The 27,567-nt window shown below is 39.2% G+C and overlaps 1 protein-coding gene across 2 annotated transcripts in view; it reads right to left on the bottom strand.

Moving 5' to 3' along the window:
- LOC122076842 (ubiquitin carboxyl-terminal hydrolase 26) overlaps positions 1 to 20,837 on the bottom strand; it is a 61,532-nt gene extending 40,695 nt beyond the window's left edge. Inside the window, exons 1-4 of one of the 2 annotated variants that reach the window (XM_042642430.1) lie at positions 20,573 to 20,837; positions 17,979 to 18,218; positions 17,285 to 17,881; positions 10,960 to 11,215 (exon numbers count right to left, since the gene is read on the bottom strand). In XM_042642430.1, coding sequence (XP_042498364.1) covers positions 10,960 to 11,215; positions 17,285 to 17,881; positions 17,979 to 18,058 — 933 coding nt within the window. In that variant the 5' untranslated portion in view covers positions 18,059 to 18,218; positions 20,573 to 20,837. The remainder of the gene's footprint in view (positions 1 to 10,959; positions 11,216 to 17,284; positions 17,882 to 17,978; positions 18,219 to 20,572) is intronic. The other variant, XM_042642431.1, reaches the window with a different exon arrangement.
- Between the last annotated feature and the right edge of the window lie 6,730 nt (positions 20,838 to 27,567).

Genomic DNA, 27,567 nt, shown 5'->3' with positions numbered 1-27,567 from the left:
TGGGTAGATTACGTAGGAAATAAATTAGTAGTTTCCTAATCTGCTTTATTTTCCTAGTTAAGTATCTTTCTATTTTGAGTTGGATTGTTTTCTTATTTATGCAATGTAACACCATGACAGAAAGAATAGAATGGAATGAGGTTAAGTTTATTTACGGTGGTGAGTGTTTGCATGTTCTGGTGGTCAAGTTGGTCGACGGTTGTTACCCTTCTTTTCTTATCTCTTCCTCATCTCAGGAGAGATCTCTTTCCTTCCCCCAGTCCAAAGTAATCTTCCTTATCCCCCTTCCTATCCTTCCCTTGTTCTGTCCCAACGTCACTTTCAGTCACCACTTCTTGCCTTCAATTTCCCTCACCCCATTCTCTCTCTCTCTCTCTACCAGTTGGGAAATCATGCATCACCCTTGGGAGATTCTGTATGCAAGTCCCCAGTCCTGACTACAACTGGGACTAAGTGTTTCAAACTGAAACTCGAATCTGGGTTCTGTTCTTGTGCTAGAGATGGTTTCAGAATAAAATAATCATTTATATTGTAGCCTATTGGGCCTGCTATCACTTGTATCCGATAGGGTTGTGAGTCAAGAGCTTAATCCTAAATTCACAACTTGATAGGATCTGTTTTGGATTTGTTCTATCGATCGAAGCCTAAATAGGTAGTCATTGGTTGTTTCGTGTCGTGAGGAAGAAGAAGAATTGGTGACAACATATTAATTGTCACCATATCCCCTCCTTTTCCCAAAATACCATTACTTTTTATCTTAGTTCTGTTCCGCTATATTGTTTAGTTGATGCCTAGTTTAACCATATTTTTAAAATATTAATTCTTTCCCTATCACTTCCCTCTTCATCTACCTTAGTAGCCCTTCAAAATCCCGTCTAAATAAAGAACAGCCATCAGCCTCATTGTTTTAGTTGTTTTAACACTTGGGTGGGCCCATAAGCAATCGGAACCAGGGTTTTTAAACCCCAAATTGCATCATTCCTACTCAGGACCGCCCAACAATTAAGCTCAAGCAAACATCAGGATCGTTTCTCCTCTAGCGTTTTGACTCAGATTGTATCCTTGGTCCTTGTCCAAACTCGATGGTACAGCTTAAAACATCTCTTCCGGAAAGCAAGAACGAACAGAGGCTTGGTAAAAACATCACCAAGCTAATCAGCAGAGGACACAAACAAAGTCACAATCAACTTCTTCATGACAGCACTTCTCACAAAATGACAATCAACTTCAATGTCCTCAATTCTCTCATGAAACACTGGATTACTTGCAATCAAGATGGCTGCCTGGTCTTTTCCGGCTGATGACTTCCCCCCCCCCTTTTCTCCTCTGAGGCCAGCCTTCATGGCTCCTCCCCCTGCTAGGGGCCATCCCTCCCATCTCTTCTGGTATCTCCTCCCTCCTCCCTCCTCCCTCCTCTTCCGTCAATCCCCCGCTGGTAAACACTTGGAGCTCTCCTTCCAAGCGCTCTGTCTCCCCCCATGCAGATGGCCTGTCCCTGCATTTTATCCCTCCAACCTTGCTAGGAGAATCCCCTATTGCCAAATGCCCTGAGGGCCTCCTTGATTCTGAAGCTTCCAGATGGTCCACATCCATCATTGTCCATTTTCTGGGAAAGAGACCTCCTTACCACCTAGTCAAAACCTCTCTTTCGAAACAATGGAAACCTGTTGGACCACGACTTCTTCATGTTCAAATTTCTGATGAAGGAGATAAAGTTTGTTGCCTCGAGGGTGGTCCTTGGCTCGTGAGGATAAAACCCATTTTCCTTCGCCCTTGGCATCGCCGGCTACTGCTTAACAATGTGGATTACTCTACCATACCACTTTGGATCACCTTGCCTGGCTTCCCCCTTCAATTCTGGTGCTCGAAAGGCTTGAGTACGGTAGGCTTTGTTCTCGGCAAGCCGCTCTGGTTTGATGCTCGAACTAACCGCAAGGATAGGTTAGCTTACGCTTATAATTGCGTGGAAGTCCCTGCCTCCGATGCCCTCCCTTCCTTTATCACTGTTCATGATGGGGAAGATTTCTACTTCCAACAATCGGCCTGCTATGATTAGCGCCCCCCCAGTGCCTCTGTTGTAAAGTCTTTATGCATGATATTGTCGTCTGCCTCCCGAGGTCTTTGACCAACACTCCTAAAGATGAGATCCCAATTCTCGATGGCCCTTCCTTTTAGCGTGACCATTTGTTATGTCGGCCTCTAACCGACAGCCTTTCCTCCCTCCTCTGATGAGAGGTCAAAGGCTCAATAGGCGATGGAATCTTCCGCATCCCCCCGCCTCTAATGTTGCTCAGCTACCGACAGTCCCTGTCAATCCTTTAGCCGACGGACAAAATCATTTCTCGATGCTGCAGTCAAATCAGGATGATTTAGACCCTTTGCCTCGACCTGTCACTGTCGATATCCCTTCTCTTGCACACCTCAGGAAGCTCCCTCTGCCATCGATAGCTCATCGGGCTCTTCAAACGAAGATTCCTCTGGCGATGACTCCTCAAGCTCTGCATCCTTCTCTAATGATGGATCCTCTTGAGTCTAAGTCCTCTGAAGAAGCTTCCCCAAAAATCCCAAAACTTGAGTCTAAGTCAAGTTATTTTCATAGGAGTATTGATGCAGTAGTGCTATCATGGCTGAACTAGCATGACCTAAGGTGGAAACCTGGGCCATGATGAACCAATCCCAAAACTGGCTTTGAGCCCGATGGGGGTTGGTAGGAAATAATATTATAAAGTTAACTTTCGCTCTTTCCGACAGATTTGGGAATTCGTCTGCCTTGATGTTTTAAGCAAAGCCTCTAGGTCTACCTCTTGTTGTATCTCCTCCCCAAGGAACATGCATATTGTTGTCTCCTGGGGCGTTTTCCTTCTCTAATCTCACCCCCCGCGCCCCCTAAGAGTTCTTCCCCTATTCCGTATTATTCTTTTCTTTGCCATCCGGGGTTCTCTTTGTTCCCCTTTTGGTAATGAATTTTCATTCACCCCAAAATAATTTTATTATTAATTAGCTAACCAAGTGATTTGATCCCATGAAGTTCATTCCAAACAGACTCTCCCTTACTGCAAATCTAAATCCAAACCATACCTGGTTGTTACAGTATATCATGGTACTATTTTAGAGAGGGTATTCCAATTTCCAGGCTGCTAGTTCATGGGATTGTGGACCGGAATCAAGAGGCTTTAGGGTTAACTACCAAATCCCAAAACCTTGGCTTGATTGGAAATTTGTGTGAAGAACTTCATCCATTGAAATCATGGGAAGTTGCTTCTTGGATACTGTTCCTATAGCAAGGAAGAAGAAGAAGAACAATTCTTATTACCCTTAAAGTCATATTATTTTATTTATAAATAAGCCCCTCCTCTCTTGAGTTGCATTTAATTATTTCAATGCTTCTTTGGGATCCTCACATCATCCTTTCCTTCCCCCCCCCCCCAAAGTAAATTACTAATCTACACCTACTTTCATTACAACAACAAAAAAATACTCAGCCTTATTCCAACTAAATGGGGTCAACTACATAGATCCTATTTCTCCAATCAACTCTATTCAAAGCCATACAAGATTCCAATCCTAAGCTATACATCTCCTTCCTCACCAATTCTTCTATGATTATTGTAGGCCTACCTCTAGCTCTATTAGCTCCTTCAATTTGCAATAAATCACTTCTCCATACTGGAGCATACAAAGGCTTCCGTTGCACATGTCCATGCCACCGTAGATGAGTTTCTCGCAACTTATCATGAATAGGGAAAATGCCCAGATTTACACTAATTTGTTCATTTTTTTACCTTTTCTAGTTTTACCACTCGTCCATCGCAACATCTTCACTTCTGCCACATTAAGTTTATTTAAATGTTTTTTTCTTTACTGCCCAACATTCAGCCCCATACATCATTGGGTCATATAACAATTCTATACAATTTACCTTTGAGTTTTAAAGAAATGCGTCAATCACATACTCTTAGATTCCGCTATCATACTCCCCCCTTAGACCCCCGAATTGGGGTTTTCCCCTTGGAGTTTTCGGAATATGTGGGGGAGCTGACCAATGATGGCAAGCTGCCAGATACAGATCTTGATATGATGATATCTATCCGATCTGGTACGATAACATTTCGCCAAAGCTATGCCCACCCTAGTTCGCCTTTAAGCCAACCCTGTACTTACTCCTCTTGCCTCTGATTTCGCTCCTTCGACTGCTTTTACGGCTGATTGTGGTTCATGAACATCAACCATTGCATCCACCTATGCTTCTGTTTACCACTCGGATGCTTTTTTGCCTCTCGATCCCTTTTTTTCTTTATCTTTATCTGCATCTAGATTTTTGTCTGGAACTCGAAGGCATGTTGCTAGGCAAGGTGGTGTTTGTGAAAGACCTAGTAAAATACCAAAGCCGTGGTGCATAAAGTGCATGAAGTCAGAACAACGAACAATCTTAGACAGGTTTCGTCCCTGTTTGGGAACACCTTCTTACTTAGTCACTTGCGGGATTAGGATAAGAGAGCAGCAAGTCATTTCTGAAAGAACTCGCACCCTTATCTTAAAAAAAAAAAAAAAGGATATATGTTCCGTGAATAGCCAGGGCATTGAGGAATATCCAGAAAGGCATTTCGGGAATCGGTCTGATTCTATCTCTGTCCGTTTCGTTTGAAGAAAGGAAGGATTCCAAAGAATCGATCTTTCTTTTAGTTGTTGAAGCAATCACGATATCTGGGGAATAAGCATCGACTAACTCTGTGCCAACAGCCACGGAAATACAGAGGATGCAAACGTTATCTGGAATGATTGGGCATAAAGCATCTCTGTAGGTGGTTTTAAGTCAGCCGTCAAATCCCAGGGCTCAACCCTGGACAGGCGGTGGAAACTACCAAGCTGGAGTACAGTAGGGGTAGAGGGAATTTCTGGTGAAGCGGTGAAATGCGTAGAAATCGGAAAGAACACCAACGGCGAAGTTTCTAAATAAATAAGGACCACATGAAGATACTTCTTATATGCTCTAAATCTTTCCATTACTCTCTAAGAAAATAAATAGCTTATGTGGTTGACTTTCTTAGCATAAACCAAATTGGTTATCCTAAACATTAGTTTCTTGTCCCAAACGCACCTCAATTACTCTCTCATAAAATTCATAAAATGAATCATGAGTTTAATTCCTCTTTATTACACTTTGACTATCACCTTTTATTTTTATAAATCGGTACCACTATGCTTCTTCTCCATTCATCCGGCATTTTCCTTGTGCCCAAAATCCTATTTAAATAATCTAGTTAGCCACAATATTCCACAAACTCCTAGACTCTTCCAAACCTCTATTGGGATACCATCTAAACCTACTATCTTACCTATTTTCATCATTTTCAATGCTTCTAATTTCCATATATATATATATATATATATTTGTAATTCCTTGATGGTTATCACAACCTTCTAAAATACCAGTATTTTCTTCATTTAGTAAACTATAGAAATGCTTAGTCCGCCTCTATTCAATCTCCACATCATTCATTAAAATACTACCATCCTCTCACTTTTAATACATCTAAATGGTTACCTTGACCCCCTTCCTTAATGCCTAACTTGTTATAGAAATCCTAATATTTTGTAGCCCTTGCTTTCCCTATTACCTTCTTAACTTTGTTTCTCCTGAATTTGTAACTTTTGAAATACTCATCTTTTGTCCTTTGCCAAGTATTAAAACTAGATTTCTTAGCCTTAATTGTTGTTTGAACTTCCTCACCCCACCACCAAGTCTCCCTAAATGAGTGTCGTATTCCTTTAGATACACCTAAAAATCCTTATAGCAGTATTTCTAATACAAGCAGCCCTCTTGTTCCACATTATGTTAGTATCACCATCTAAATTCCACTTACCATGTGATACTTTTATGAGTAAATATCTTCAAGCTTTCACCCTTTTAAGTTCCACCATCTTATCATAGGACAACTAATCTCACACCTCTTAAAATTCATTTAAAAAACATATCTAGGATCATGAATCTATGTAGCATAGCTAAGCTCTCCCCTAGTATAATCTTACAATCTTTACATGATAACCTATCAGCTCATCTAGTTAGAAAGAAGTCTATTTGGATACTATGTTGTCCACTTTTGAAATGAGACACTTTTCTATCTTTTTGAAACATGAGTTTACAATTGATAAATTGTAGGCAACCGCAAAATCCAAAACTGAAATCCCCTCCTCATTTCGATCTCCAAAACCAAATCCTCCATGAATTCTTTCATAACCTCTATTATCCTTTCCAACATGCCCATTTAGATCTCCTCCTATTATAATTTTTTTCATTTTGAATAATTCCTTGGATTAAAACATCCATATGTTCCCAAAAAAAAATTCATTAGTGCTTTGATCTAATCCTATTTGTGGTGCATAAGCACTAATTACATTAATTATCACCCTTCTTAATATAAATTTGATGGATATTATCCGATCACTACTTTTATCATTAACTAAATCTTTATCTACTATTACTTCCCTTCCATTTTTTTTTTTGTATCTCCATTATACCAAAGTTTATAATCATCTAAAGCCTTAGCTTTTTTACCCTTCCACTCCGTCTCTTGTATACAAGCTATGCTAATACTTCTTTTCATTACATCTACTAATTCTAGACTCTTTCCCATTAGTGTTCATGTTCCAAGATGCTAACCTAATCCTTCTCTCTTGGGCTAGCTTTTTCACTCATCCATCGTGCAAAAAAACTTTGCCTACTCGTCACTGCACTCAGGTCATAATGCAGCATGTTGCTCCTAGGGAACACCGTAGCATAAGGTTTATGTGACATAACCCTTGTTTTTATCCAACAGGATCCATGCAAAAAGTGACTGGCAAATTTTTTACAGCACCAGTTGCCTACCTGACGCACAAAAACAATAGAAAGTTGAACTACCAAAACAAGAGAGAGTCCACGGCAATCATACGCGAACAACAAATAGAATGGAACAGCAAATAGCTAGAACTGACAAATAGGTGGACATTAAATAGAACCAGTAAATGTACAAATTGTAAAACATATGAAACAATCAATATTACATGCATCAAATATACAAAACCGAGAACACAAAAAAATAGATGAACCGGCTAATAGATGAACAAGAAAAACGATGAAACATTAAGTAGTAGCAAGAAATCATATAGGAGGAGAAGGAGTTCTCCCTTCAGCCGAAGAAGAACAAGAATTATTTTCTTCTCTTGGAGGAAAAACTTCTTGCCCTTCACAGTTCTATGGAAATTAACAATGTCGGAAAGCGACAAAAGCGATGCAATGATTGCTGGGGCTTATCTACCCACGCTTTCTTTACCTATCCTAATAGCGTTTCAAACTGGCGAACTTCAAGAAAACTACAGAATTACCATCAACCCTAGTATTAAAATCATTTGTTACTTGGGTGGGACACGTAACCAAGGTTTTTCAGAACCTATGGTTGCATCACCTACCTTGTTTTCATGAGATTTCATATACCTCCTTTCTGCCGCCATTAAAACACGCAATTAATTATGCATCGGAGTAAAAACAGTCCCATCTACAGACTACAGCCAAGATGAAATTCAATTTGATTTACCAGTACTTGCGAACAACATCTTCAGCAACAGCGTTGGTGCAATTGTTGGGATCAATCACCATATTACACAAGCTATCATTGCACCACACCCTGGTCTGAAAAATACTATTACGGCGCCAATCGTCCTCCTCAGGAATCTTCTGTGTAATCAAAAGAGGATAGATCACATATAACGGTTGAGGCTCACCATCATTAATCTCATTAGGCTCACAATCACATTCAGCCTCCAGATTTACTATTCTGTTTTTGGTTGCTCTTCTGGGAGATAGGGTATAAAATTGTCTTTGTCAATGTATGTTAACCGGTTACGACATTGCTTAGCTCTATACCCGTACCCCTTGCATGAGAAACATTGAATGGCCTCTTTTGGAAATATTGAGTTCCTGTCATAACTGTGCCGAGGTGGGGAGTAAGGTCTGTCTGAATCACGTCAATGTAGAGAGTACGGCCAGCTAGGTTGTGACGACGGCAAAAATGAAACACTAGCATGAGGTATGTTGATTGACTTTTCATGTGGGAATGGTTGTGGCTTAATAGAACTAGAACCCCTAGGAAAAGCATCTGTAAATGGCCTCCGATTGTATAAGCGTTTCAGACTTTCTTCAACCTGATATGTTGCTTGTACGGCATCTTCCATTATGGGCAGTCGGCTAGATGCAAGGGCAACACCAAGTTGAGGGTGCAAACCATTGCTACCAATACTTCTTTATCTCACTCAAAATCAAAACGAGTGGTCAAATAATAAAATCTAGCAACATATTCTTCAACGGTCAAATTCTCCTGTTTCAACTGTGCAAACCTGAGATGGATGCGTTGCTTGTAATCAAAAGGCAAGAATCTCCAGTTCATGACTTGATGCATTTCAGCCCAAGTAGTGACTAAACCAATGCCTCGGGTTCAATTCTGTTGTTGTTGTTTGACCCACCAGACTCGAGTCGTGCCTTTCAGTTTGGCCTCTGCAAATAGGATCTTTCGGGCCACAGTCAACCCATACCATCTAAAGAACGTCTCTAAGCTATGAATCCAATCAAGGTACAGTTCTGGAATGTTATCTCCATAAAAATCAAGGACATTCAATTTTGCTACTCTTTCTGCTCCATCATCATATCTACCAATGGGGGAGGTGGTGGTGGTGGTGGCGGTATATGATGTGGTAGTGATGGTGGTGGTGGTGGTACTGACAGATCCTATGGAGTGGTGTTGGAAGAATCCCCAGATTGAATGGGAGTCTTTCCTCTATTTGCTGCTACCAAACAGTCAATAGAAGCTTGCATAGATTCCATCATTGTCTTGAAGTGACAATGGTAGTGAGAGCATCAATTTTTGCATCAGTTTCTCCCTTATAAAAGTTCAGCTATTGAACAACTTCACTATTGGTTACCATGGTGGAGAGAGGCAAGATTACATTCAAATATGATGACAAAATAGTAAATAAATGAGGTTTAAAGAGCAATGGCAGAATGGTAAATAACTCTTTTTTTTTTGCAGAGATGGCAGAATTGTAAATAGAGAGCTTCAATGAGAAGACAAAGTGTTAACCATCCATCGTATAAGTGAAGGGTAAGATTGGAAATTAGAAGTTAAATAAGAAACTAGGCATAGTGTAAAAGGGAAAAACGAAATTTGGAAGGGCAGAATAGAAAAACAAAACTTTATTTGACTCAAAAGAGGAGTCATAGGAGTAGAATAGGATTACCGACAAAAGGGAGATTCCTTTTAGGAGATGGAAACCAGCAGCGGTAGTAAACTTCGACCAAGAGAGAGGACCGCAATGGGGCTTCGCAGGTATGTGCTCCTTTCTCTCTCTTCTTGACTTCTCTTCTTCTTCCTCTTCTGCTGCGTCTTCTTCTCCTTTTCTCTTTCTTCTTCGTTTGGCCTTTCTACTCTTCATTTCCTTCTTCTTCTGTTTTCTGTTCTGCCTCTTCTTCGTCTGTTTTTTTTATTTTCTTCTCTCCTTTTTCTTCTCTTTTTCTTCTTCTTTTTTCCCTTTTCTACGCTGCTTTTTTTCTTCTCCTCTTTCTTTCTTTCTTTGTTGTCAAAATCCTATAAAAGTGGTTCAATCGCAGGAACTTGGGAGAGAGAGGACGGTGAGACAGGGGGGGATCGATTCTTCTTCTCTCTCTCTCTCTCTCTCTCTCTCTCTCTCTCTCTCTCTCTCTTGGGAATCGCAGGGAGGGAAAAAGGAGGGATCAGGGCTGTTCTCAGTCTCGGTAGAGCCGAAATAGAGAATGGGGAAGGGAATAGGGAGAAGAAGGGAGTTGCGTTGGAGGTGGAAGGGCTACTGTGGGAGATGAAGGGAGTTGCATTTCAGTAGAGCAAGGGATCCTTCAGCTCTGATACCAAATTGATGGAAGGCCTTAGGGGAGAGAGGGGAAACCAGAATTGCAGGGGAAGGGGAAGCACACGTTCTCACAAAGCACCAATTCAACTAATTCAAAATAAATTCACTCTAAGTTGTCCATCGGTTACAACCTATATATAGGAAAATAGAGACATGAAATTAGAAACTATTTAGTAATATCCAACCTAAACTAGGAAACAAACATAAAAGGAAACTAGTGCAAGGAAGAAGTCCTAACTCCTACGTTCACGTAAAACATGAAATAAAAGGCTACTAGGAAACTACTACTTAGTTCCAACCCTTGTTGGACCAAAACCCTGGGCTGGACCGGTTCCTCTTGGCTCTTGGATTCCAAAACCGGTCATGCTGGTCCAACCAGGTAAGTGCAGCCTTATCTGCATCACAACTATACATACAACTTACCTTTATCCCCCCCGCCAAAAAAAAAGGGGTGGGGAAAAGGGAGTAAGTAAATGCCATGCAGTTACTTGTTCAAGGAAGTATTTTCCTTTCTTTGAGACTTGGATCAGCTAACTCATTACCTGACCAACTAGCCAAGGAAGGATTAACAGGGATAGTCTACATGTGGTTTACAAGCCATTATGTGATCTCCTTTTTATTTTCTTTGCTCCTGCCGGGGCCCGTTAATGCTTGTTACAGAGCCCTGGTCTGTTGCTATTGCACCAAATTCTGATTCTGTTCTCAATAAAATCCCCTTTGTTATCAAAAAAAAAAAACATTGATTCTTTCTCTAATATTTTCTTACAGAAATTTCTTTCTAACACGATTATTCAATCAATCCACTTTTCAGGGGGATAAGGCCATATTTAGCTAGGTGAGAGTTCTGCAGCAACTCTCTTCCTTAGTCTCCAACTACATCACGCATCGAATTCCACAAAGTTAAAGAATATATAGATCAAATATAATCTCAGTTTGATTGAATTCTACAGAGATTAGGAGAAATAACAAATATTGCCAAAAAAAAAAAAGGTTGAAGAGAATGGTAACCATATGGAATGTATACCTCAGAAATAGATAAAGTACCTTAGGAAGAAAAACACAACGTTTCAGCTGAAAATTAAGAACATCGGGTAGTGTTCGCAGCTTAATGCAACGGGTAGCATCAACTCTTGTGCCACAAGATTCACAAAAATATTGATTGTCACCCCGTAATTCTTCCACACTAAGGTAATCATTTAAACTGTCATCCAGATTTTTTAATCCCCTAATATTTAACTCAAGCTCATAAAAGTCTTCCATCTTTGATGATGCTTCAGAATCTTTTCCACAGATTGAGCACCTACAGAAAAATTGTGCAAACAGACATGATTTATCAATTTACAGTTAACTGTGTACTGGAGAAAAAGAAAAAATGGATGTTCCAAACATCCAATAAGAAACCATATCTTTGAAGGGGGTTGAATCATTTTGACTAGTCTTTAGGTGGTTGGATGTACTTGCAAGAGAGTGTCAAATTGAGAACTTTTGCTCCACGGTAAAGAGTAAAAGAGCCACTTGGCACCTCAAGAAGGGTTGGAGCTGAACTAATTTGCTGGCATTAGTTAAATAAACATCAATTCCACTTATTGTGCTCTCTGAGTAATACTTTCTTTTATCCCCAAAACATCATTTCCATCCGGGTCTTGTTATGGAAAATCCACCACATGGAATGATGTAGATCGAGCTGCTGAGACAAAGACCCAGTTCTGGTTCAGTTTTGTTCCATCGAACCAGCTGTCTTTGGGCCAGATTTTTTGTCCTGTTTCAGAAGCCCTTGGTTGGTTATTATGTCAGTTATGATTCCTAGTTAGCAGCCAATAGATTGGGGTGTATATCAGCCGGTCGGACAGAAGCACAACACCCACCATAGAACAATCATTAGAAGATGCGTTGCCCCGAACCAAACATGAACACTCATGAAACTGAGAGTGCACCCAGTGTAGGCTTGTGTAGCCTGTGCGGAGAAAGCTCTTCGAGCCAAGCTTTCTCACCGATCATGCATATAGAGCCAAGAAATGGCATTGGGACAACCTTTGCAGTGTGCAAGAATTCCATACCAAGTATGACCCAGAAGTCATCCATAGGTGCAGCCTTCTAGAAGCCTCCAATTTTGTCCATTGATTTTCTTCAACAAGGCAACATTCTGTATTTAGTCCATACTTGGCCAACAAGAACCAAATTCAGCAAAGGAGAAGATTTGTTTCTATTTTAATTCTTTCTTGGGCAGCAAGTGCCCAAGAAAGAAGCTTCCATTGATCTCTGCAACAGTTATCTAATTAGTTATTCGTTTCCCATTTTGGGTCTTCTTGTTAGACAAATAATTAAGTAGTTAGTTTAGTTTCTATTTTTATGTCTTTCTTGATTCAAGCATAGTAATTTAGTAACTAGTTTGTTTCATACTTAACTAGTTTGTTTCATACTTAGTGGTCTCTATTTTTCAGTTCTTGTTTCTTAAAATATGACTTTCTATTTGTAAATAAGGCCCTCCATCTATTGTAAATTTTAACCAAGATTTTGTTAACGGAATTGAAAAGTTTCTTCATGGGCTAAGAGAGTCAAATTGAGGGTGAGAGTCCTGAACTGACACCATACTTTTCCCCTTTCTCCCCTTCCAACACATTCTGTATTCCCCCTTATTTCTTTATTTTCCATTGAAGGTTGTTATTCAGTTTCAAAGTTCTGTTACTGCTATTGGTACAAAGGCGGTGACAGCAGTGGACGCCATTTTTCTGAACAGCCATCGACTTCACTTATCTTTCAGACCCTGCAGCTTCTGAAGCTCATGTTTTGCTTATCAAACACCTCCAGGACTACACTTGATCCACAGTAGGTGCCCATCAAAGGTTTCATCCTCCTGTCTTGGAAATCACCCAAAATCTGCCCTAATTCAAGAATTCCCAGATTTGAGGTTCAGTCCACCAATCAGGTCCAGCATTAGGGACATTATTGGGAGTAACAAAAGCCCCACTCAACCAGTCTCACAGACTATTCTGAGGCCAGCTCAGTAAGTTATCAGATTTTTCTACTTTTGGCCTAATTTCGAGAACTTATCTAGTTATCTCTGCAACCTGAATTTTACCTGAGCTACCATATGAAGGTGTTATTAGCATCTATATATCCAACCTTCCACCAACATTACAGCCCTATTTGGATCTTGGTTTGTCAGTAACAAGATTTCCCTCCTAAACCTAAATTTCCCAGATCTCTGAATTGACTAAATATGGCTGAGATCTGATCCTAAATTCTGTGAGTTGTTGGAGATTGTTATAACTTGGGATTGACTACCTCTGTAATCAGTCTTACAGCATGGCAGTTCCAATGGGGTGCAAAATTTGTGGACAGGTAGAACCAAAGGTCCCTGGTGCACATGTCAAATTTCAGCCCAATCCGAGTTGACCAAATGTCAACACAAACCACTAAAAAATCCATAACTATGAAGAGTGTACAGAGAACTAAGAGGCATTGCATGGATATACATGGGAGGGTAAATGACTAAGTTTGATGCTAAATTTAATTTGTGGCAAATTGAGATCTTGACCTGCCCCTACCTATCCAACTGTCGGAATTGGCTACATCATCCTAGAAGTAGGAGCATTTGCTGGCAGGTGCGACTTTGGATGATCACCCACCTGGGTGATTGATGCAGATTCACATTACAGAAGAAGATATGAAAGGAAGAAGGGTCCAGCCAAGAAGGCCCAATCGACCCCCACTTAGACCACTTGAGTGGCTAAGTCATTATTTAGAAATAAGGGCCCATTGGGCCCATCGATTAGGAGGTTATTTAATTAGTTTTTTTAAATTAATTAGAGGCCCATTGGGCCTATCGATTTATGTCCCCTTAATGGGTATTAGTGAAGTGGTATGTCCAGTCCAAGTTGTAATAGGACTCTATGTCTCCACATAGGGTTAGTCCTAGTCTTAGTATGACTGTAATTAGGAAGGTCCTGCCCCCTTTAAATAGGGGAGCTTATTGTACAATTATTTTCAGATTTGAATAAAGAGAATATTGCAGTCAACTGTTAGAACAGCCGAGATAGTTGTGGGTGAGAAGCCCTGGTCGAGACATCCACTCCTCCCCGACTTTATCTTGTTCCTTCTTTGTTTTATTCTTGCATTTGATCATCTTCATTGCCTGTTTATTGCTGCTATTGAGACTCTATCAGATCTACCCAGAAATTACAGAAGAACAGAACCGATCAGCCTAGAATCTGGATTTTTGAAGACCTGCGATTCTCTCTTGTTCCTCAGTCTGAAGTCTGGTTAAAGAAGGAATGTTGGAAGTTGTTCCAAAGTTCTAAAGGTTCAGTCGATCCTTTTCTTGGGGTTATTCAAACAATCAGCTGCTGATCTTGAAGGTTCTTCTCAGTTTGTCTCTCTCCTAGGGCTGAAATCAAGAATCTTCATATCTTCAATTCCAACCGTCAGAATTTTATCAGACTTACAGGTTTTTGTTGCCTTCAAGGAACCTCCATTCGACCAGGAGTACAGCTCCATTGGAGCTACACACAGCCAGCCGCACCTCTCTCACTCCCTCCCAATCGCAGGTTTCTCTCTCCTCTCTTTTGGGACAGTTTTGGGCAGGGTTTTGATTCTGTTTTCAGGTTATACTTTTGGGTACTGTTGCTTGTTGTTTCTTTGTTATTCTTCTGGTTTTTCTATCAGCTACTCCTAAAGCTGTTGTGGGAAAGTTGCTTGGGTGCTTGGGGTTATCATTGTGGGAGTTGGTCACTTGCTACCCACCCCTGCATTAGTGACCCAATGGTTATCTTTATGAAATTAAGATTGTCCAATTGTGCAAATCAGACCTCAGAATACTTTATATTGATTCTATGGACACTGAGATTTTTATTTTTGGTTTAATGTACTGGGGCTTCCTTTATAAGCCCATATTTGAGGTCTTAATTCTGTACACGGAATTAAGTATATAGATAAGATTTTGTATGTTCCATTTGCTGTTAAGCAAGTTAGTTTAGTCTAGAAAGAATCATTTTTAGTAAAGTGTTTTATGTCTTATCATTAGTAAGTTTATGTTGTTTGGAGTCTTCTATAGCAAGTATCTGATCATTTTAAGTTGGTTTTTGCTTAGGTAACTTGAAAGGATAGTTGTTTATTTGGATTGAGATTCCTAGTCGGTTAATTGGTTATCATAAATAGGGTTACAGGAATTTTTTAAATTTTGCAATAGAAAATTAGTTTGATTTATTTAATATTGAGGTTGTTGCCTCTCTCTCTCTCTCTCTCTCTCTCTCTCTCTCCAGCATAGAGCATTCTCTTCCTTCGATATTAAAAGAAAACCTACCATCATCAGATCCTCTGATTGATCTACATTATTTAGCATCAGACTATCAGAGCCTAAACTGGCCGTGGACACTTTTATATTTAAGACTAGAGTATGCTTTCCTAATAGAAGAACTATTGTTCAACTCATAGATGAAGGGCAAAGCCAGAAGTTCATACTATTGTTCAACTCATAGATGAAGCGCGACGCCAGAAGTTCATTTCGCAGCTTGTGGTAGATGTTGGCTAAAACCTATGAGATTATCAATGAATCTAACACTGATGTTTCCATTGAATTTTCAGTTTCTTCTTACTTTGATGGCCCTAGATGTCACATGTTTCCTTCTTCCAAACATGCCATCGTAGTTGGACAATCATAGACGAAAGAATGGAAGATTGTCCTTAGATCGTGAAGGAAACTCACGTGTGTAAAAGCCCTCCCTTCAATTACACATGTCTTGAAAGGGTTGCAACGTAATAGCTCCTCAAATCCGGTTAAAGCAACACCAATAGCGCAGCCATTCGATTGACGATGTAGTTGGAGAAACACTACTTGGCCTTGTTCATAAGAAGTTCGAGACGGTAGATTTCTTCGTCTTCCACTGTTCCTGGACGCTCCTAAGTGGACTGTTGCTGAGTTTTGAGAAGCCATGGATTGCCATCAAAAAGTGTTCAGTGATGCTCCCGCTCTACAAAACTCGAATACGTGTTTTTTCAAACAGAGGGAATTGATGCAATAAGAATGCCCAATTGGACCGATCGGTCCTCAAAAGACTTTATTTTGGACCACGGTTAGGTTTTATGGATCATAAGCTTCTTTTTTTTTTAGTTTATTGATGTAATGAGCATCTTTGATAAGCCATTGTCGGAGTCTTAATTTTGTGAGCGGGATTAAGTTTACAGATAAGATTGTGTATGTCCCATGTGCTGTTAAGTAAATTAATTTAGTCTAGGAAGAATCCTTAATAGTTAAGTACTCTGTCTTATTGTCAGTCAGTAGTTTATGTTGTTTGGAGTCTTCTATAGCAAGTATTTGATCATTTTAAGTTAATTTTTGTTTCGGTAACTCGAAGGGATAGTTGTTTATTTGGTTTGAAAGTCAGTTTATTTGGTTTTCATAAATAAGGTTGTAGTCCTACACGAATTTATGAAATTTTGAAATGGAAAATTAGTTTGATTTAGCTAATATTGAGGTTGTTGCATCTCTTTCTTTCCCTTCTCTCTCCTCTCCCTCTTCCCCACACTTCACCGTTCCCTCATCCTTGTGATTCCCTTTATTCCTTATCCTTGCAGCTCCATTGCTAGTACTCTCTTTCATTCTATCCTAACCAAAAAAAAAGCCACCACCAGCCAATCCTCTGATCGATCTGCATTATTTTCCCTTTCCAAAGTTAAAAGGATGATATGTGTTCATGCCCAACATTAACTAAAGAGATGTTAAAGTATAAATTGCCACTTTATGGCCATATTGCAATAGGAATAAAAGTCTGATGTGACAGGGAAGTGGTAATTTGTGTCTAGACAGTATTTCAAAGATGACAGGATGGAAGTTTGCATTAACTTCCTAGGATGGTACAGAGGGACCAATTAGGAGATGGAATATGATTTTGATTTCTGATACAACCACTTGTTTGAGATTCGGAAAATGAAGAAAGTTCAAAACTATAAGGTTGTTGCTCCAAAAGTGATATGTTCATGCAGGCAGCTATATTAGATGAGACGTTTATTGTTGCACCATACCTGAAAAGAAGAATGACCCTCTTCCATTTGTTTTCTTTTCTTCTTCTTTTTTTCTTTTTTTAATATTTAATGTGAATTAAGCTACAGCACCATCAGGCAGCAAATATCCAGTCCAGACACAAAAGAAGAGCACAGAGAGAGCACCATTTACACCTCACACTAGCAACAACAGAGCTCAGTGGAATAATTCACCCCTCATGCTGAACATTACAACAGAACATCAATGATCTAAAGATACAGTAAACACCCACCCCAACTAGGAGATACACAAAGCATGCACATTAACAGACCCTAGGTAATTTAATAAAGAAAAAACAATTCACAATGATCAAAGCAGCCCTAAGCTTACCGGGTCACATGAGAGACACTTCCTCGGAAAAGATCTTGAACAATCGTCCTTGCCTTGGAAACATTGGAATGGCTTAGAGACCGTTCAAGCAAAGACAGAAGTAATGTGAGGAACTCATGGCTATCCTGCTGAACACCATTGTCCAACTCCAAGGTCTTAATGAAAGGAGCAGAATCAATAAAAGCCATTTTACTGGAATGTAATTGTGCAAATAGTCGTGCAAGTTGATCTAACACAGGTTGTTGCTTTAAGAGATCTGGTTCAACAGAAAAAATGCCTTCTCTGAATGATGTGTTCATGTACAGGCACTGAAGAATGCTATTAGCATAGCACGTTGCACCAAGATTTGTCAAACCAGCAGGTGATTCAGTGGAAGCACGAAGATCCTTACATGGATCTGGACCAAGAGCAAGAATAACATCTGACATCTTCTGCCATAAACCAGATTTTCTAGCTCCATTAGAAGGTGGAATTAACCCACAAAAGCAGTTCGGGTTGTCCTTTGAGTTTACACGGCAACCTTGACAAGTGGGCTTCCAGGTCATATAGAGTTGACGAATATCATCTTCAGTAATCTCACCTGTGATATGAATTTTCCTACAAACAGGCAGAACCAAAAATATAATATGCAAAACAAATTTGAAAAACTAAGCATAAAAAGAGGAAAAAATCATCCCGTAAAAAGGAGTGGTACCTCAAGATTTCACCCAAATTTCCTTCACTGTCATCAGGCCTGTGTCTTTTATTTTTGCTGCGGGTAGTTGGCCTACTCATTCTATCACCAATTGAACAGCACTATTATACTGTGATGCACATTCCTCATTTGAAATTGAAAAAAGGATGGTTTTGTTATTGCATGTCCATATATGATTGGTGTTTGCAGCAAAGTAGAGTATTGCCAATTAAAATGAGTAACTCATGTTGTGTACAACTCCTAGAAGAAAGAAAAACATCCATACCAGATGAAATATTTGATCAGTAGAACATAAAGCCACACAAACAAAAGAATCTCAATAGAATTTAATAGTAGTGTACACCTTAGGCTCAGAGAGCCTTTTCCTAGTAGCAATATAAAAACATTATAAATAAGCAAATTTGCTTTATATGGAATAAAACTTTTTTACCGGGGGGGCCAAAGGGAATGCACAACTGTCCTTTAAATCAAGGAAAAACCACATCTTAGCCTATTTTAGAAAACAAGAAACAAAATCAATACCACATCAGAGGGCTTAACTTCCTCTCAACTCTTAAACCATGGCTAAACCACTAGAATACTAAAATCTTATAATTGTACTAGATCACAAGAGAAGCAACCGGGGAAGGATATGACAAGGTACAACCAGAAAATGTTAAGACACAACAATAGCATATTATGTGAAAAATTAAAATTACAGCAAATATAGTAATGCAACATAGGTAGAAGACAAATCCATAATGAAGAAATGCCATCCTTGCCCTTAAATCCAGGAAAAAGGCAAAGCGTGAGTTTAGCACCATGCATTCAAAATGGTTATGCTAACCCGCCATCACTGAAGAGTTTCAGCAAACCCTACGTGAGAAGGGACGTTATGTTTCTTCTTTTTAAAAAATATAATAACTTACATGAGAAGGAAACAACACAATAGCTCATTGTTGATTAAAGTTTTTGCTTCTAACATACACCCATGTATCTGGACCAAAAAAATGGAATAATGTTACCACAAAGAACGCTCGGCAACAAAAATTGAACTATACCTTAATGTCAGAATTCATTAAACTGAGGCCGCATGCCATTGTGGGACGATGTAATAGAAAAACATGATCGGATAGTGGAAAATAATACAAAAGGAGCAAGAATAAACTAAGAACTATGCCCCCAGCCATCAATGAACATATATATTATAAGAAAAAATCCCAGAATGACATTGGGAAATTAGGATCCCTAGCTCACACACAAACTTTGACATATGACCAAGCACTCGCTTTCTTAATGTGAGCATGGATTAAAAACCAAGGAGCTTATTTTTCAAGAGACACCCAAGAAATTTTAGGTTGGTTTGCGATCCTTAACCTCAGTTACCTTGGAAATGAACCCAATGCCAAGAAACCAAATGCTTCCTCTAAGAAAATCATTAGATAAAACGGGGAATCAGTAGTTCCCCCACAAATAAAAAACGAGACAGCTACACTTGCAGTGCAAAGCATAAAGCATCACATAAAGAATCTCGAATTTAGAATATTGACAACATGTCCAACTAGGGGTTGGAAAGAAAAATTAACCTTTAAATTCCCAAAGGAAAGAAAGCACTCATATAACTAAATAACCCAGCAAACCTTATTCTTTTTCATACAAGTTAAAAAAGCACTCATATAACTAACTAACCCAGCAAACGCAATGAGAGAATTTTCTATTTCAAGTAGGAATAAAAATAAATAATTAGCAACATCATGGAAGGCAAGAGGAAATATAGGAATTTACAATAAATGACCAACCAAAATGCAATCTCTCCAAGATTTTATCTGGAAACTATTGGGAGAGGAAGGAATGCTAGGAGCCTAGGGCAGAAACACATAAACCAATTGTTGACCTTGAAACGGAAACTATAGAGAAAAAGGAGTGGTCATGAAGCTTACTAAGCTTACATACTTGGCTACTCCCTTTAATGGTGTGAACTATATGAAATTTTAGGTAGCTATTACATTGCCTGGTGTATTTTAACCCATTGAAAATTCACCAAGACTATCGGGCCTCTCTCTCTCTGCGTGTGTGTGTGTGTGTGCGCGCATAAGATAGATAAACAGAGGGTGAGAGAGAGAGAGAGAGAGAGAGAGTTCCACACAAGTTTTAGTTTCCTAAGTGATCGCATATAATAGTATGAAGAGCTTGTTCCTCTAATCGTGGGATCTTCAACTCTTAAACCCTAGATTTTGCGAAAACATTATCAAAGCAAAATAAAATTCAAAGACAATAAAATCATGTACCCCTTTTTGTCCAAAAAAAAAAAAACATAAAAGATAAGTTATCAGACACCCAAACAAAACTTATAGACTAAATGCATCATGATAAGCAATGAGTTTAACTTCTTATCACGTAGCGTAGCGGATTGTTGGAGATGATATGAATTATGATATGAGTTGGGTCAAAAAAGTGTACAAAAGAGACGGATAATCGGTGTATCGAACCTAGATCACCGGAATCGCGATGGGAGAGGGGTTGTGCGGAAGTGGCGGGTAGTGTGATATAGAGAAACGGAGGAGAGATTGTGAGTAGAGTCAAAGGATTTCTAGGGAAAAAAATTTATAACCTACCTCACCAGAATGGCTACCGATAGTAGCGATTCGAAAAGTCCGCAACGGTGCGAGCTTTTCCGACGATTGTTTTCAGGTTTTCATGACCACAAGAAGATGATCGTCGGATCTCAGCAGGTCGTGAATAATCGCCGTATGAAAGTAGCAGAGAGGTCTGAGAGTCGGTTTGGAATGGATATATTGAGAAAGAGAGATGAGAGTTATAGTATTTTCTAATGGTAGTGCTTTGTGGGAGAAATAGAATGTACAGATGATAGTTGTAAAACGCGTCCCATAATCTTCTTTCTCAGCGATATCTCGTTTTCTTATTTATATTTTCTTTTCTTTTTTCTTTTTCGATATATATATATATATATATAAAAGGAAAATGTATATATATATATATATATATATATATATATATAAAAGGAAAATGACAGGTATACTAGCGTAGTATCTAAGAATTAGGAATACTAGCGGCATTTTGACCGTAGGATTTGATCAACATGAATTGAACCATTGGATGGAGAAAAGATAAACAAATTTTCAATAAACAGTTGCAACACCTTTACTCTCTCTCTCTCTCTCTCTCTCTCTCTCTCTCTCCTCATCGGAAAAAATAATTCATTCACCGGATCCAGCCGGATAAAGCAAAGTAGTTGGCACCGCCACTGTTGATGGACCGCAGCCGCTGCCATCTGTAGCTGCCATAGTTGCAGACGCAGCCACTGCCGCTGCCGAGGTCGAAGAAATGCCGCTCCACGGTCTTCCTTCCCCTTTTCCTCACCAGCTCCGACTCCGGCAGCGCTATCTGAATCCCTACTTAGACTTGGAAAAGGGACTACGGTCAATCTCGACATACCCACGGCGGGTTCAGCTACAGACAGTCACTCAATCGCACGCCCCATCCCAATCATACTCCCAACTGCTTCTTGTCACCGAAAATGTGGAACTTGCCGTCGATGCTGCTCATAGGGTATTTTCCAGGAACAAGGGCAAATATTGAGTCTCCACTTCATCTCCGACGCCGATGGACTTTTGAGGTAATGACTCCTCACTCTGCAACTAGATGATCGTGGTGGAGGACGGCGACATCTCTGGCCGTAAAGACAATAGGGATGGCTCTCTGGCGCTCTCCTAAGTGACCTAATTATCTATTCCCATTCACTCCAATATTGTGATGTCACAGTCGCCCCTGGCTGAGATTGGATGCGATCGTAGTTGTCATCGATGGGTCTCATCGTTCCAGCAGTCGGAAGATCCATGTAGTGGAGCTCGCTGCTGAACATTGATCTCATCGTTCCCGCCGTCTCAACCTCTACTTCCGAAGACGGAGTTGGACAGGACCATAACCAAGGTGGTGGTCGGAGGTGGTTCTGACGGATCAAGGTGATGCCCAAGGTCAAGTTTTTCTCCGGTGTAAACTCACCAAATAAGTTCTTCGGTGTCTACGACGGTCACGGTATGATGGCAAAGGATACCGTGGAGCGGCAGTATTGGGCAGGTTCTGTAAGACCTCGCCACGCGCTGCCGGAGTCAGAGCTGGTGAGGATAAGGGGAATGAAGACCGTGGAGCGGCAGTATTGAGTAAGTTTTGCACGACAAAAATTACAAACGGATGAGATCTTTTATCTTTCATCTGACGGCCACTATCCGATAGCATACCTAATTCCTAGGTACTGTGCGAGCATACCTATCCCTCTCCCATATATATATATATATATATATATACTAGTAAACTTGCACGTTTGGTCAAATATTTAGATATTAAATTCAAAATTTTTAGAGTTGTTACATTCAAGTGTTAGTTTCATTATTTAATAACATATATTGCTCCTAAAGGATTAAAGTTGAGACAGTATTAATACCAACCTTACTCGTAGGAGTGGAAGGTGAAAGCAGAGGCAACAAAGAGAGATGGAGAAGGTGGTGTGGGTGTTGGTGGGGATCCAACAAAGATAAATTGAGAGGAAACCTATGCAACAACCTCATTGAGTGACAGGAAAACATTAAATCACATGGCATCTTCCAACAATCTTAATGGGTAGAGTAAGATTGAGAGAGGGAATTTGAGATTGTAATATATGAATAATTATTAATTAATAAAGGATAATACAAATGGAAGTTTTATATACAGGATTCTATAATTCATGGTCTATTATTGGGCAATAACTTCCTGCAATGTTGGAGCTTAGAGGAGTTCGACATAATAGTTGATCGGTTCTAAATTTCCATGTAGACACTAAAGTATATAGATTATAGTTGTTCTTTGATCCAAGACAGATGACCCTATACAAGTTGAGGACTGGATATGTTTTGCTACCATATAAGGAGTTAAGAGGTTGATCTGGACTTCTCTCCAAGGAGGAATTTGAACTCAATATGGTTATTGATTTTCTCTTGTACTGCGATAAATGTACATTCTTACATTAACTCTGTACATTGAGGCCCCTTGCTTTCAGCATTTAATGGTTTGTGCCTACGTACTCACCTGCCTGTCTCTTAGACTGGTTGATGCCACTAAGACATAATCCAATATGTGTCTTAGACATGTTTGCTTATAGAGAACGTAATTGGTCTTTGTAGTCGAGATTGTTACAATCCATTTTGGAATTGAATATTGATGTCCTCATTCTCTGTTCACTGCATTTCTCATCCAGTTATCAAGTCTAAAAGATGCAATGCTTGATTTCTCAACTTTAATGTATAAAGGGATTGAGGAAACTTTATACATGAAAAAAAATATTTCAATTTATTTATGTATGATAAGAGAATGAGTTGATGCGCCTCTTTCCATCTAGCACTTGTGGAAGATATCAACTGATCATTCAAGTACAAAAAAGTATATAAAATTAGTGTTTTTACTCCAAACTCAAAAAGATCAATAATCCAACTAATAATATTTTCATCAAGTTGAGAGGCATGCTCCAAAGTTGCTAGTATCTCTTCACAAATCAAGATTCCCCTATACGCAGTACAAATTATCATAGGATCTCCATATCTAATTGAATATTTTGGACTATTCCCATCGGAGTTTTCAACACAGGAGTTGTCAACCAAATTTAGGTAAGCCCTTGCTTCCCATTTTGAAGTAATCTAAAAATAAAAATTAACTAATGAATAAGAAAATAAGACAAATTTTTATTTCAAATTACATAATGGGAAGGTCTACGGAGGAAGTTTAGATGTTCATTTTGTTTTACCAATATAGAAACTTATTGCATTGAAAACTTTACATAAACAAACTTGAAATTTTTGTCAATTATGTAGAACCTTATCATATTTATTCATGATCTTTGAGAATGCTAAGAGTTTAAAAAATATGATTAATGCAATTATTAAAAACGTTGATAATATGCTACCATAAATATATATTACCACTAACATAATAATTCTTTGTCCATTTATCAATTCTTCAGGAGATCTCATAATAAGAAAAAACCAAATATTGCTACTCCTCTATCCAAATCTTTAGATACAAGAAACACGAAGTTCCTCCCTACATCCAGGAAAATACAAAAATTATAGATGAAAATACATAAAAACTTGTAAATTGGAACTGTAAGAAAAAATAGTCATACTAACTACATCCAGTAACAAGGGCTTTCTTCATAGTGAATCTATTTTCATGAAAAAGAAGAACCTGAGAGACTGATACCACAATTTTCGATCCAACTAAAATTTCCACCACAAATAAACCAGAAGCAGTCAAATTTGGTTTCTAAGCGAATATCTCGATCTATAAATGCTTCAACTATGAATCAATCTGAAAATGCAGGTTTATACACAATAAAGAAAAAGCATGCAAGTACGCAATAATCAAAGAAGAAAGTAAGAAAGCAGTTTCTTTGTGATTTTCAAAGTTATTTTTTAAATACTGAAATAAATAAAAAGCGAAAGAAGAAGTATTAAAGCTCTGGTTCCACCATGAAGAACAAAACAAGAATCTGAAGAGGAAACCCAAAAATACCAGGAAAAAAGGGAAAGCAGTATTTATAGGAGAATAGTAAGAGAGATTATGAGGCTAAAAACCGACGGTTTTGTTGGAAACCTTATGCTTAATGATTATAATTAATTATTACTCCCCTTTCTCCTCCACGTTTAGGGAGAGAGGGAGAAGGAGTTATAGAGAGTTTATTATTAATTTTTATCATCTTCCATTTTGAGGGGTGAGAAGATAAGTGGGTTTTTTTTTTTTTTTTTTTAAAATTATAGAGGTAAATATTGAGAGAGAGAGAGAGAGAGAGAGAGAGATGTATGGAGAAGTAATAGCAAGAATCACTTTCCCCTTTCATTATTATTTTTTCATCTTCCATATTGAGAGGTTTTTTAGTCATTAATTATTATTAGGAATTACTTACCAAAGACAGTGAGAGAATGAGTGGGTTTTTTTTTTATTTTTTTATTTTTAGTATATATCTCTCCATATTTACCTTTTTAATATATCCATAATTGTTCATTCCCTCCCCATTCTCCATAATTCTCTCTATTTCTCTCTATATTCTCTCTCTTTCTCCTCCACGTTTAGAGTGAGAGAGAATTATAGTGAGCTCATTATTAATAATAATAATAATAGAGAATTATAGTGAATTTTAATAATAATAATAATTTATTATTATTATTTATTATAGTGAATTATAAATAATTATAGTGAGTTATATAATTATTATTTGTTTCATCTTCCATTTTGAGGGGTTTTTTTGGTCATTTAGAGAATTTTCCAGTGTTTTTTGGTCATTTGAAATTTTTGTTGGGTAGATGTCAATGGTTTTTTTGTCTTTTTGAAAAAGTATACCAAATAAGGGGAATACGTACTTTTATATAGTTGTATGATATATATGTGAAACAAGGCCGGCTTGGCTCGGGTTTTTTAAAACCACAACTGAACCCAAGGTTTCAAAACTCTAAACCCAGGCCGAACCCAGCCCTACCGGGTTCATGCTTAGGCCAACCCTATCGGACTTAGGTTGGGTCGGGTTGACCCTAGGTGAAACAAGGCTGGCTTGGCTCGAGTTTTTTAAAACCATAACTGAACCCTATGTTTCAAAACTCAAAACCCAGGCCCAACCCAGCCCTATCGGGTTCATGCTTAGGCCCAACCCTATCGGACTTAGGGTAGGGTCGAGTTGACCCTAACTCATCCGACCTTTTTTATTTTTTTATTAATTTTTTTGCTACAAATGTCACCATTTTTTTTTTTTTTTTTTTTTTAAATAGAACTTCATCCACCTCGTGTTAAACTCGTGGGGTTGGGGATATTACAAATCTCCAAAAGCCATCGAGAGGAATTTGGTCACACTGTCGAACACATGCTAGACACGGCCTTCCTGACTAAGGTAGCCGCCATGTGGTTGGATTCCCTAGGAATACGAGTGAACCAACACTCACGGAAGTAGGACGAGATATGCAATATATCTGTCACTAGCGGCTGGATCGGGATTGGAGTGGCATAATTGGTGCCAAGAATGTAGTCGATGGCTTCTTTGTAGTATGATTCAATGATGACATCCTCAGGGGCAAAAGAAAGCACTTTAAGTAGACCCTTCTAATGGCCATACCTTCTCCCTCTAAGATGAAACTAAAAGAGAGAGGCTCCAACACTACAGCGATGACCTTGTAGTTGTGGTCGTGAAACACAAATATGACTCCACTCTTTAACTTAGTCGGGATCTAGGAGGCATCACAATTGAGCTTAACAAAGGGAGGAGCAGGGGTCGTCCAATTGCACTTCTTGGTATCTCAATCCTTATCAATTTTCAAGGAAGGCAGAGAACCTGGCTGGGCTAAATAGAATTCATGGCAAAGCTTACTTGCAGTTTCAATGACCTACCTCGGGTGCCACTTTTGCCTACCAAACACCGCATCATTACGAGCGCGTCATAACATCCAGGCAATGAAGGTACAGAGGCTTACCTACTCCTGCCCAGCCTTCTTACCCGACTGATGAAACTTCCCCCACCCTTCAACCCAATCAACAACAGTGACATCTGAACTCTATGCAAATTTTAAAGATAGTGAAGACCCAAACCATACCACCTTCACAAACAAGCAATGGAACAGGACATGTTTATTAATTATGGGCTAGAATTGCAATGGGGGCAAGGGGCCTCAATCAACAGCATCATCTTCCTCGAACCTTCTTTAGTTGCTAAAGCCTCCGCGCACGCCCTCCACATAAAAGACTTGACTTTGGGCAAGGACTTACATCTCCATATGACCTTCTAGGTTGCAATGGGAATCGATTCCCAATTGCTTGTATGAGATGTCGATGGCTTTGCCAAGGCTTTCCTCTTTTTGATATCACATAGCAGATGATATGAAGATTTAACTAAGAACTTACTGCCTTTAGATGCACCCCAAATCAGTTGATCAGAACCTGGGAAGAGAAGGATATTAATTTTGAGAATCGCTTCACTATCCTGTGGGTTGCACCACCTATGGATCAAGGGATTATTCCATTGCTGATTATCCTATTTTATAATCTCATATACATGCACTAGGTTGCATTTATGATCATGAGGGCCATGTAGTGAAAATCCCGGAAGAGAGGAGACCCATCTGTCGCCCCAAATCCCTACTTGATCACCAATCCCTATTTTCCACAGAAGGCCTTCTTTCAAAACATCCCTTCCTTCAAGGATGCTCCTCCATGCCCACGAAGGCGAGCTCCTAGATCTGGCCACCATAAAACTCGAGTGGGGAAAATACAACCCCTTCATAAAACGAGCCCACGGAGAATCAAATTCCTTCAAAAGCCGCCATGCCACCTTGGAAAGAAGCGCCTTGTTATGTAGAGTGGGGTCGCTCAACCCAATACCCCCATGATCCTTGGATTGATAGAGTCTTTCCCATGATAACCAATGTATCTTTCTCTCCCTTCTTTCCCTCCCCAGAAGATGCTCGCAGCCTCCTTTCGGACTCTATTGTGAATCAATGCTGTAATTTTGAAATGAGAATATGCGAAGTTTGAAAGCGGAAGGAAAACTGATTTCAGTAACGCTTCTCCCCCAGGAAAA

The sequence above is a fragment of the Macadamia integrifolia genome, chromosome 4, assembly GCF_013358625.1.
Source record: "Macadamia integrifolia cultivar HAES 741 chromosome 4, SCU_Mint_v3, whole genome shotgun sequence".
NCBI lineage: Eukaryota > Viridiplantae > Streptophyta > Magnoliopsida > Proteales > Proteaceae > Macadamia > Macadamia integrifolia.
Note: the sequence above shows the minus strand (reverse complement) of the source record. Positions and strands in the feature narration are given on the sequence as shown.